Here is a 12,274-nt window from a genome sequence, read left to right as displayed (position 1 = left end):
GTCACGTGAGCTGAGCTGTAGCTCACGATGCTAATATCCTCTAAACAGCCAAGTTAAAATAAAAATTCACCCCCTGTACAGTGTGAGCCAATAGTAAAATTAGTAGGGTTGTCACTTTAACACGTTCATTAGATTAATTAATTACACCACAAATTAGCACCTTATAAAAGTTAACGCAATTAACTCATTAGCTGTCAGACATTTTCAGAGCGTCTTGAACGATCTTTCAAGACCCAAACATTATTGTTTTCTTGAACTCTATAAACACCAAAACTACCAAAGAAGAGTTCCTGTTTTTGATCCAAAAAACAGACAAAACATACTTTTTTTTCATTGCGTTCATCTTGGGCACTCCATTCTTTGTTCCTCTCCATGATCCCCATCGTCTTTTCTCACGATCACGCCGCTCTTTCTCTCTAAACTACCACAACACATCCTCAGTTTGAGTGTGAGCTGCCTGAACTTAACTGGCTTGCAGCGTCTCGCTATGTCTCTGTCAGCCCCTATCTTCTCCTCATATCCTTGCTGTGCTCTCATCCAAAAAAGCACACCGTTCTTGCCCATGGTGGTTTACGAGCAGCTGAAAAACACAATTTACTTCTATAGACCAAGTATAATGTTGCAGTCGAATTGACAATCGAAATTGGGATGTGTTTCCTGAGATGATTGCATTAGTCTGCTGCAGCTATCTTAGCGGTTAGATAATGCTTCCCAAGAAAAATCCAAAGATATTTTAATATTAGCCAGTTGAAAAAAATGTGGGTTTACAAATCATCTCCTCTTTGGGTATTCATTTGATCAGTCATGCACTACAGGTTTGTAATGTCCTATAAGTCAAATTTTTTATTTGGGGAACTTAAGTGGGTATGAGACCAAAATACGAACAATTAGATTAATTATCTACAAATCCTGTAATTTCTTAGTTTTTTAAAACTGCCTGACAGCACTAGAAATTAGCGATTCAGACAGGAGACTTTTTTGACTAAGGCTGTAAATGGGTTAATTTCAGCTGTGTAAAGAGCTTTTTATGGCTTGGTGTGTATGCGAATTCACGTACTTCTGGAGCCAGCCTCAAGAGGACACTGGAGAAACAGCAGATTTTAGCACATCAGTATTATCTCATATTTTTACACCAGAGGTTGCCAGTTGCGTTAAAGCCATGGTCTACGATTTGGAAGCTTTGTACATCTTAATAATACTGGTTGTAGGGCTGTAATGGACCTATGGTCCAATCTACACAATATGAAGACCAAAAAAACTTTAAAAAATCCATTCAGTATATCCGCTTCAAAGCTGCATACCAGTTGACCCATCCGAACCTCGCATGGCATGCGCGGTTCGGATAAGTAAGTGAGTCCATCCAATCCATCTGCCTCTCTTTGCACCGTCATACCCATGGTCCCACCTCATCCTTCCCCACTACCCCTCTCACGTCAGCTAGCTGCTCAGCTACCAAAGTGTCATAGAGCCAGAGAAGACTGACTGAGCCGAGACAGCTGAGTTTCTGTTGAACAGTTAAACACTCAGTTTGATCTTTCAGGCGGAAAATGATCACTTTCTCTAATTTCCTCACTAGCGGCCATGGATCCAACACAATCACAGACATTTCTCCCCCACGCCACAGTGCCTCACCACCACAACAAGTGCCTTGCTGTATCCACAGAAGAAATATGTGTGATCTTGCCGGCTGTCCATTCAGCTCTTGGATTTTGGTACACACACAGCTCAGTAGATAGCTTTATGAGAAACCCGAACTGATCTGACCTGCTCACATTTACCGTCTCCTTTCCTCCTGCTTGATTCGACACAGCTGAGCGCGGGCGCAACACTTTGAGTGAGTCCTTCCTTAAAAACCACAGAAATCTTAGACGGAGTTTGGCTGTGTGTTGTGTGCGTCGAGGGGAAACCGAGCCTGCGCTTCACGTATCAGGTGGCAAACAGCTGTTCGCCGCAACAGGTAATGACTCTGTTTATCACAGTGGGAGATGTCAGCTGAATAACTCTGGTTAGTCTGTGCCTGTACTGGATAATGACTGAACGCTGCTGGTCGGAACAGGTCGGCTCTGTCAATAGATTTCTAGCATAAGTTAGCCACACATCTTAAGCATTGTAAACTGAGCTGGTGAAGACACGCCGAGAAAGGTAAAGCCTCGCCCACAGTCGGCTCTGCTCTGATCAGCTGGCAGTGGTAACGGCAGACCTGCTTCACCGGCTAATTCATGGTTTTGATCGCGCTGGTCCCATTGAAAAAGCTACCACTGTGTGTTACAAGGAGGATGACTGTTGTGTTTGTTACATTTTCTGCCGGCTTCTTGCTCTGTTGGAGGGGGCGTGTTGTTAGGAGGCGAAGAGGGCCATACGAGCTCGGGGGCGGGATCTTGGAACAAGGAGGGGAGGGGTGAATGAGGCTGCGTTTTTCAAATGTGTCTCATCAGCCAAACTGGGTTTCAGATCGTAGACCATAGCTTTAAACAAATAAAAAGCCACACCCTGTTTTCACGTATCTAGTTTAATGTGAATTAAATGCTTTCATTAAGGACCCAGGAAGCTCAAATCCCGTATTCACCACTGAAGCTGAAAGTAGAGTCCACCCACTCAACACTGGAAAATCACAGTGTAAAGACACAGCAGAGGCCCCACAAAGGGGACTGGGGAAAAAACATGCCCCTGGTTAAGGCACTTTGCAGCAGAGCAGGCTGTCGATAGCTCATGGTTGAGCAGAAGGCGTGCATGTACAAACAGGAGCAGTTCATGTCATGCTTCAGGTAGAGCAGGCTACACGTTTTAAAACAGACCAAATTAAATCCTCTCACTGTGCTGAAAGGAGGCCAAACAGTGGTTCCTTAGTACTTAAAGTTTCATCATCATGCCTTGCTCGGTGAGCTCAGAGTGAAGCTGTTTGAGTCAGCACTCAGGCCCAACCTTCATAGCACACATGCTAACAGACACGCTGTGGCTCCATTTGAGGGCTTTCACCAGCTGGAGTCTCTTCCTGTTTCATCACTGTGTCGTAGGACGGAGGCGGCTCCATTGTCCAGGGTGGTGGGGTAGACGGGAGATATGGTTCAGGCTCTGCCCTCACACTGACTGAATCCTCAGACATCTCCCGACGAATCCGATCCAACCTCCTGCGAAAAGCCAGAGACACCATGAGAAGTTACATCTGCTCTTCCTCTTAATACTCACTATCCAATTCCTTCAACTGTCCTGTTAACTTCCCTTCAACCAAAATCACAACCCCAACCCTTAATCTAACCCAACCACAACCCAAACCCTAACACATTATCTTAATCCAACCCCAACCCTAACTCTTGATCTGATCCAAACCCCTAAACTGAACCTGAGCCCCAAATCTAACCTCAACACCAACTTTAGCCCTAAGACTACATCTAAAAATAACCTCAACCCCAACTCTGAATGTAACCCCAACTTCAACCCTTACACTTTACTTAACCCCAACCCTTAATCTAGCTCAACTCAAGCTCCCAAGCTCAACTCTTTCACTAAATCTAACCCCAACCAAAACCCCAACCCTAAACCTGAATCTAACTCCAACCCAAACTGTTAATCTAACCCCAACCCCAACGTCAACCCTAACACTAAACCGTAATATAACTCCGACCCCAACTCTGAATGTAACCCTAACTTTAAAACTAACACTAAACTTAACCCCTAATCTAATCTCAACTACAACTTCAACCCCTAACCCCAATCTAAAAAGACAAACACCCCTGCACAAACACAGTGTATGGATATAAGACACACAGAATCAGCATAGGGAGGATGTGTGTGGCTTTTAAACTTTGAACACTTTCCGTTGCAACCGTTCCCAAACTGCAGTGGGCAGTGTATCACAAATGCGAGTCTGTTCGCAGTACTAAACTAGAGGAGAAGGTATTTACACTGTTACAACATTTTTTGTTTAAATTCCTCCTCTCTGATGAGTGTGGACGCAATTCAATACCAGGAATTGTTTATCACACATGATGATCTCTGTGTGATGGATCATTACATGCCAGTATTCTTTGTACTTCAGACTCTGGGAGCTCCGGTTCGTTTCTGAGTTTCTGTGTGGAAGCTTGACATTTTTGCAGGTGTGTTACATGGACATGCTCTGCTTGAAAAGGACCTGGCGAGGGGGTGAGGCTGTTAAACTGATGTCATTCATCAGCATGAAGCAGCACAGACCTCACAGATGTGTCAAACAGAAACCAAGCTTTAGGCTGTTGTTGTCACATTTCACTGAGACTGAGAGCTGGTTTTAACAGAGAGAGAGCGCTGTGAGACAATGAGTAAATGAGATGGACGCTGTTTGCTCTGGTGTTTTCTGTGTCTTTACCCCCCTGAACCCAGTTTTAGCTTTGACCTCTGCTTACCTAGAAGGCAGGACAAGGCAGGGCAAGTTTATTTGAAGAGCACAATTCATACACAAGGCAATTCAAAGTGCTTGGTAGCTAAAACCAAATCAAATAACAAGAAGACAGAATAAATCCTTCCATAAAACATTGAAAATTATTACCTTGTGAAATTTAAAGTGAGGAGTTCAGATGAAATTCTTTCAGTTGTCATAAAGTTAAAAAGATATGTTCTCAGCCTGGACCTAAACAGTGTCTGGGTTGAGGCCTGTCTCACATCTTCTGAATACTGGTCCAGATTTTAGGAGCATAGAGCTGACTCTGGACACCATCAGGAGACCCCTCCTTGAGGTTCTCAGTGTCTGGTTCACATGGCTCTAACATGTCAGAGATGTACTCTGACCCTAAACAATGGAGAGACTTGTACCCAAGCAGAGCTGTTCTAAAGCCTGTTCCCTGAGCAACAGGAAGCCAGTGCAGAAACCTGAACGCTGGACTAATATGGTTGTATTTCTTGGTTCTGGTCCGTACCGGAGCTAACCTTGCAGAGCAGATGGACCTGCCTGATTCAGTTTCTAAAATCCTGCAGATCCATCTTGTCAGGCTCCAATGACCAACGATTTCACTAAATTCTGACCGGCCCAATCAGGGAAGAGAGGCAGGAGCAGCGTAAGTGACGAGTAGACGTCAGCAGACTTTCGTACTTGTCAGTCTTCCTTTGATTCTTAAGTTGACTTTACAAAAAACAGCAGCAGTCGTCTAACGCTATTATCACAACTGTTTCTCGTGTTCCTGTAGTTGTTTGTCTTGTTTCTCAGCAGCGGCAAACATAAGCTGCGTCATACCGTGGCTTGATGCGGATTGGTCTGTGGTGAGTGTGTCAATCAGAACGGTCGTCCAATCAACAGCTGCTGATTTTTTTTGAAGGTCTCGCCCCTGAAAACAAATCTGAAGAGCTGCAACCCAGATGGACTAGTGAAATATTTCCGTGGCGGATATATGAAACTGTCTGTATGGCGTGCCAGGTTATACCGGAGCAGCAGTGTTCTGGATGTACTGCAGCTGTCTTACAGTCTTTCTGAGTCAGGTTTAGACACTACTCCTTTGTCTCTGATGTTTTTAAATGGTAAAAAGCTGCTGATGTGTTTGATTTAATGTGGCTGTTAAGGTTCAGCACCGAGATTTCTAACCTGGTTGTTCACATTTAGAGAAAGAGTCTTGGGTAACTGATAACACTCTGTTTCTGTGGACCAAAGACGATGGTTTCAGAAGCAGATCTGTGGGCACAAGTTTAATCTACAGGCCCATGGTCTCCTGCTTTCAGTGAAATCTGAGTGTCATATGCATAGCTGTTGTAGGACAGCTATTATGGCTGCAGCCTTACAGAAGCATGTACATATTAAAGAATAGGGGTCCCAGGATTGATCCCTGGGGAACCCCACAGGTCATCACCATTTGGTCTGAGACACAGTGACCAATTACAACAAAGATATCCTGTCCTCAAGACAGGACTTGAATCAGTTTAAAACAGTTCCAGAGACTCCCACCCATTGTTGTCACCTGTGTAATAAGGTCATATGGTCATCTGTGTCAAAGGCAGCACTCAGGTGCAGCAGTACTAAAGCTGCGTTTCCACCAAGCAGTACGGGTCGGTTCAGTACGGTTTGGGACAGTTAAGTCTCATCCCGTTTGCGTTTCCACAGCAAACTGTGCCCTCTCGTGGTGGGCGGCGTGTAAGCCGGATGCCGGGAGCCACAACTGGTAAACAATAGCGCGACGCCGTAGCAGCTTACCCCGCTATTAAATCCAACAAAGAAGAAAAACGCGACACAGTAAACAAAGAGCACGGATCGAAGACATGCAGCATGTCGTCCTCTCTGTGATTTTCATGTAACTCTCTGTTACAAAGTGCAATCAAGCTTCGTTTCAGAGAAGTCTGTGAGCTGCCAGGAGAAATGCAGCCGCTGTCGGGGTAAGTGACGATTCTTTTGACCAATCAACCGTCTGCAGTGTGTTGCTCCACCTCCCGAGAGCGGATCGGTTCAGTCTGGCACCCATACAAAAGGGTCCCAAAAAAGTGGGACGGCTCGTCTCGGTTTTTAGGGATCCGTCCCGGGATGAGTCAGTGGAAACGCCGCTAAAAGCGCACCGTACCAAGACGAACCGACCCGGACTGCTTGGTGGAAACGCGGCTTAAGACTGGGACTTTGCTGAAGAATGATAAAGGGTGGACACTGCTGAAGCACAGGGTTCTGTTGAGCTTGTGTTTCTTTCCTCACTTTCTTCACTTCCTCCCTTTTATTGGTTGGGGGAGATTTCTTTAACATCCAAACTCATATCTTATTTAACTAACCAAACATCAGGGGAGCTGCAGATCAGGCACATTGAGTGCTTGGTCTGCATGACTTTACCGAGAGAAGGACCCAGATGATCCACAGCCTGACACTGGCTCTTGGCTGACTGTGGTTCCTGTGTCAGGGCCATCAGGTTGAAAGTCCTTCAGAGTAAGCACCACTCCTCTGAGCTCACAGGCTGTTCAGGACCACCAGCCAGCCGGAGGCATGTGTGTGTTTAGAAACAGTAAGGTGTACTGCTGCTGTCCCTGCTCCTGGACAATCAGCAGAGCCTCTCTGTTTACCTCAAGACACCTTGTCGACTGAGACGATGCGTCGTCTTGAGGTGACTCAGGACTAAGTCTGTGAGCCACATGCATGTGTGTCTGCTGCAGACTGACTTATATTACAAAAACAGAGACACCCAAGGTCTCAGTGAAGCAAATCCAAATCAGGTTTTTGATCGCAAGGCCCCCTTTTCTTCTGAGATTACCTCACAAAAAGGTCATGGAAACAAAAGATCTTGGGGGCAGGGTCTCAGGATCACCATGTCAAAGACACTGTATGGTCACAATGATATGTTTTACAATAGGGAAAAATGTTTCTTTGGATCATACAGTTTAGGGGTTCAGGTGAATAGAGAGCAGACGTCACAGGAGCTGTAATTTACAACGCTTTTGAAATGTTGTAAATGCAGGAAACACGTTACCCAGCAGACTGACCCTACGGCTTTCACTCTGAGTTGTGTTGATGCATCACTACAACTAACTAGGATACACTGAACATGAGGCTGTTAGCGTTGTAACTGTGTATGTTTACATGCTGATGTTAGCACTTAGCTGAAGTACCTGGTGTCCTGTGTAGCTCTGACAGCATGTTTTTCTGTGGTTGATCTGCATTCTTAAAACACAGAGAGGCTTTTGGTGCTGTATTCAAAGCCTCCCACCCTTCAGGAGGTCCAGACTCCATCCCCTCAGTCTCCCTCACAGTGTACAGGTGCGTACCTCTGTATGGCCAGGGCCTGCTGAGGGCTGAAGCGGGTCCCTGTGCGCGGGTGCAGCAAAGAGTGTCCTGGCACTGACACCTGGAGTTTCTTCATGGCCAAGCAGAGTCCCCAGACCAGTAGGCCCACTCCGCCCAGTATGGCTGCTCGAGACAGAGATCGTGATCACTATGGTTTGTATAATGAGAAGATCATGACTGCTGAACATGATCACATGGTTTTACTGGATGAAACAGCCCCTTAAAGTGTGCTTCAACAACCAGCTTTAACCCTGTCACATCCTAAACCTTAATACAGTAACTTATAGAGGGATTATTTGTTTATCAACAATGGTGGATGTAAACACAGTTTGAGTGCAGAGGCACTGTTGAGCAAAATGGTTTGTCAACCGACATGAGGGAGTTAACCACCAAAAAACACATTTTTTAACTTAATATCACTTTGACGGATGGTAAATGGCTCTGCGGTTTGTGAAGCAAACAGTGGGTGGTGAGAAGAGATCAGCAAGTGGACAGATATTAGGTGGACAGATGTTATTAGCTGAGAAATTGAGCATGTACCCCAGAGAGGAATTTAGAAAGACACAAGTCACACTTTTTTCATGACTGCATTATACGAGGACACTTACCAAACTGTGACAGACCAGGACATAAACGTCTGTCAATAATCAGAAACCCCCTCTGAACTAAAAAGAGCACACAGACTGCTGAGTCTGAGACACGGTTCATAATAAAAGAAACAGAAACTACATCCAGAGAACTGCACCACGTCAGATTGTTAATGGTTGAGTATTCCAGGCCTAATTGACTGGTTCATTTCATAATATTCCCTTATTTTACTTTGATCCGAAAAACTGTTTCTGTTAATCATTATTTATAGCTTCACTTATTATTTCTTCTCTATATTGAGTCCATGTTTGGTCAGAACCTCGGCCCCAAACCAACTTTTTCATTAAATAAGCAAAGTCATATACAATCCTGTATTTTGAATATTAGCAGTTCATATTGCTTGTTTGTGGTTAAACCTGTTAACTAGGGTTGAATAAAGAAGACACATTTAATAACACACCCACAGACGTCACTGGTGTTTCAGTGTAAAGTGTGACCATGCTAACTGGTGACTCTCGGCCATTAATCACTGATACCTACAGCTGGGAGTCACCAGTTAGCATTGTAGCTATTAACTCCAAAACACTGGTTGCTCTGTAACTGTCCAATCTTGATAGACTCTGTTGTACAGTATCGTTTCTGACAGCTAGGGATGGGTACCTTTCACATTTGAAACAATACGGTACTGATGCCTTGTACCTGGCAATTGGTATTGGTACTCAACAGTACCAATTTTCAGTGCTTTTTTTGTGTTTTTTTGGTAAAAATATAGATTCTTTTAATAATAAAAACTAAGTTTTTTCAATTTGGCGTATTTATTCTCAGTGTATAAACTTGCAATGCTATGTTCATGTCCAGCATGGAAAATCACCTACTCTTCCACTCCCTTACAGTCACAAGGATGTGTTTATGTACCTAAACATGGTACCTTTTGATTTTACACGAGTCGATACCTGGTACTTTTGACAGAATTTGGTCAGTACCTATGAAAGTACCTATAGGGTACCCATCCCAACTGACAGCTGACCACAGAGCAACCTTAGATTTTGATGCTGCTAATAGGTTAAATTAAGTGTAAAAAAAAAACTGAATAAAAGGCTGAATAAATGGAGCTAAATGCTGCTTCTATGACATAGACTGATAATCCCTCTATATTTATAAAACTATTAAGGAGGGTGATTCAGACAGGTAGTTCACCGCGAATTCACTTCCTACACCTTTCTCTTTATCAGTCATCCCTTACTTTCCCCCTTATCTGATCTGATCTAATGTGGTCTGACCTGTTCAAACCTGACCTGTTCTGACCCAATGTGGTCTGACCTGGTCAGACCTAATGTGGTCTGGCCTGTTCAAACCAGACCTGATCTGACCTAATGTGGTCTGACCTGGTCAGACCTAATATAATCTGACCTGACCTGGCCTGACCTGACCTGACCTGACCTGACCTGACCTGACCTGACCTGATCTGATCTGTTCTGAACTGATCTCAACTGGTCTGTTCTGATCTGATCTGACCCAATCTGATCTGATCTGACTTGGTCTGATATGACCTGACCTGACCTGATCTGTTCTGACCTAATCTCAACTGGTCTGTTCTGATCTGACCTGACCCAATCTAATCTGATCTGATCTGACTTGGTCTGATCTGACCTGACCTGACCTGACCTGACCTGACCTGACCTGACATGACATGACCTGGTCTGATTTGACCTGACCTGACCTGACCTGGTCTGATTTGACTTACTGTGGAGGACTAAAGGGGGGTGAGCTCCATCTTCAATGTGGGCCATAATTTGCAGAAGTGGAGGGCAGAATCTTAGTGACTGACTGGTATGAAAGAGAAATCCTGGTTTAAAGACTATGATCCTTCTCCAAACCTTACCCCCCAGTTCCAGAAACAGCAAGGCTCCGAAAAATGAAGCAGAATGGTATGGCAGGCCAACACACACAGCAACAGCGCCCCCAGCTGTCAGCAGGAGGCCTACACAGATAAGCAGGCCCTGGGGTGGTGGCATCTCTGGGGACCCCTATGCTCTCAGGGCCAGATCCTTCTTCCAGCTTCAGAGTCTGCAAAGAGAAGGGGCAGGGTCTCAGTGTACACCTCCTGATAGGCACTGTGTGTGTGTGTGTGTGTGTGTGTGTGTGTGTGTGCGTGTAGGTGTGTGTGCGTGTGTATATGTGTGTGTGTGTGTGTGTGTGTGTGTGTGTGTGTGTGTGTGCGTGTGTGTGCGTGTAGGTGTGTGTGTGTGTGTGTGTGTGTGTGTGCGTGTGTGTGCGTGTGTGTGTGTGTGTGTGTGTGTGTATGTGTGTGTCTCAACATATAGTGATCATAGAAAAAAACAGTTTTTTTCCCTGACACCTGTCGAGTCCCTCTGCCTCCTCTGACTACGGGGACTTCTGATAACTCTGTGAGTACACCACTGGGACAGCAAGGAAGCAGTCTGTGCCTACAGCTGAGCAAGGTGTGTGTGTGTGTGTGAGTATAAGTGTCTTGGTTATTACAGATATTGAAATGAACGTAGCAACTGAAAAATACTTGAATGGCAGGTGAAAAAAAATCTGTTCTGTTTCAAATTTGACTTGACTATTAACCCAAAGGGGTAAGATGTAGCAACAGATCAATAAAGTGAAGGAAAATCATATCCTTACATATTATCCATCTGAATCTGATCCCTTTAAACCCAGGGTCCCCAAACTTTTCTTGCTCAAGACCCAAATGAGAAACTTGGTGTCTCCCTATGACCCAAACTTAACTTTCCCTTGTACCTGACCATTCATGATCCTCCATCACTACTGTTGTTCTCCTTAGACAAACTTCATCAGCTGTGATGGAGGATCATCATATTAAGGCAAGCTTTGTCAAGAGGTAAGTTTACACACACACACACACACACACACACACACACACACACACACACACACACACACACACACACACACACACACACACACACACACACATCCAAGGTTATTTTATATTGTATTTTTGTATTCATTTTAAAGTTAGTGTCAGAGTTGAACTCATGACGTGTCGTGTTAACAGATTTTTATGAGGTCCCTGACACTCTGATAACCTCTTCAGTAACCAGTGTCACACAGCCACCTGCTGTGTCCGGGTGTAAGAGAGGGTCTCAAGCATCTTTTGGATCAAACCAACTACTGGTCAGCGCGGACCGACAGCCTGAGCTCGCGTAAACTGAACTGTCACAGGAGTGGAGATTGACTCTGAGCCTAAAGCTGCTCCACCAGCTTCTCCATCAGCTCGCTGAGTTTCTTTACCTGATCAGCAGACAGGATTTGTCCAGCAGCGGGGGCGTGGACTCAGAGCTTCTTTTCTTCTCTTTTCTTCTCTTCTTTCACTCCGCCCCTGATGCCCGCACAGCCTGGAAACGCTGCCCGCCTCGGTGCTTGAATCCACGGCTCATGGTGAGGTCCTCTGCCGCCTCTCTTTTCTCTCTCCCCGCAGAGGGAGCACATCCGGGTTTGGAGCTCCAGTGGTACCGAGGCTCGGCAGGATGTGGGCAGATGTCGCCAGCGCTGGGCGCTGCGTCCACAGCAGCGGGGTCGGGATCTGGAGCGGGAATGTGAGGGATGAGGAAGTGTTTTTCAAGAGGCAGGCTCTTGGAGACGAGGGCTGGAGGGCAGGGCGGGCTGGACCCTGTCTCTGCGCCTTTCTGCGCCTGTGTTTGGGCAGGCTGTTTACTCAAAGACAGAAAGAGGGTCCCATGAAAGAGGGACCGATGAGCCGAGGAGGAGCTGTGCAGGGGGTGGAGCTGGAGGATGTCCGCTGGCCTACAATCAGGAGGGGAGGGGAGAGGAGAGGAGGGAAGGGGGTGTCAGATAGGTTTTATGTTACTTTATCGATTATGAATAAAGTGGAGAGGAGGGCCAATAACAAGGCCCTGAGTGAATTCATTCTGAGTCAGGAGCCTGTCTCACAGTGAGCTCAGCAAACAGCTGCACCTCACTGAATGA

General features: G+C 45.5%; 1 protein-coding gene across 1 annotated transcript; it reads right to left on the bottom strand.

The window, feature by feature from the left end:
- Positions 1-2,508: 2,508 nt before the first annotated feature.
- On the bottom strand, positions 2,509-12,031 carry LOC141789400 (uncharacterized). The gene is made up of 4 exons (XM_074668801.1): positions 11,579-12,031; positions 10,182-10,366; positions 7,693-7,834; positions 2,509-3,128 (listed from the first exon to the last, which is right to left on the bottom strand). Exons 2-4 carry the CDS (start codon positions 10,312-10,314, stop codon positions 2,939-2,941), a joined length of 465 nt encoding a protein of 154 aa, XP_074524902.1. The 5' UTR covers positions 10,315-10,366; positions 11,579-12,031; the 3' UTR covers positions 2,509-2,938.
- Positions 12,032-12,274: the final 243 nt, after the last annotated feature.

The sequence above is a fragment of the Halichoeres trimaculatus genome, unplaced genomic scaffold (assembly GCF_033239565.1).
Source record: "Halichoeres trimaculatus isolate MK-OKI-2021-1 unplaced genomic scaffold, fHalTri1.1 fHalTri1_scaffold_4, whole genome shotgun sequence".
NCBI lineage: Eukaryota > Metazoa > Chordata > Actinopteri > Labriformes > Labridae > Halichoeres > Halichoeres trimaculatus.
Note: the sequence above shows the minus strand (reverse complement) of the source record. Positions and strands in the feature narration are given on the sequence as shown.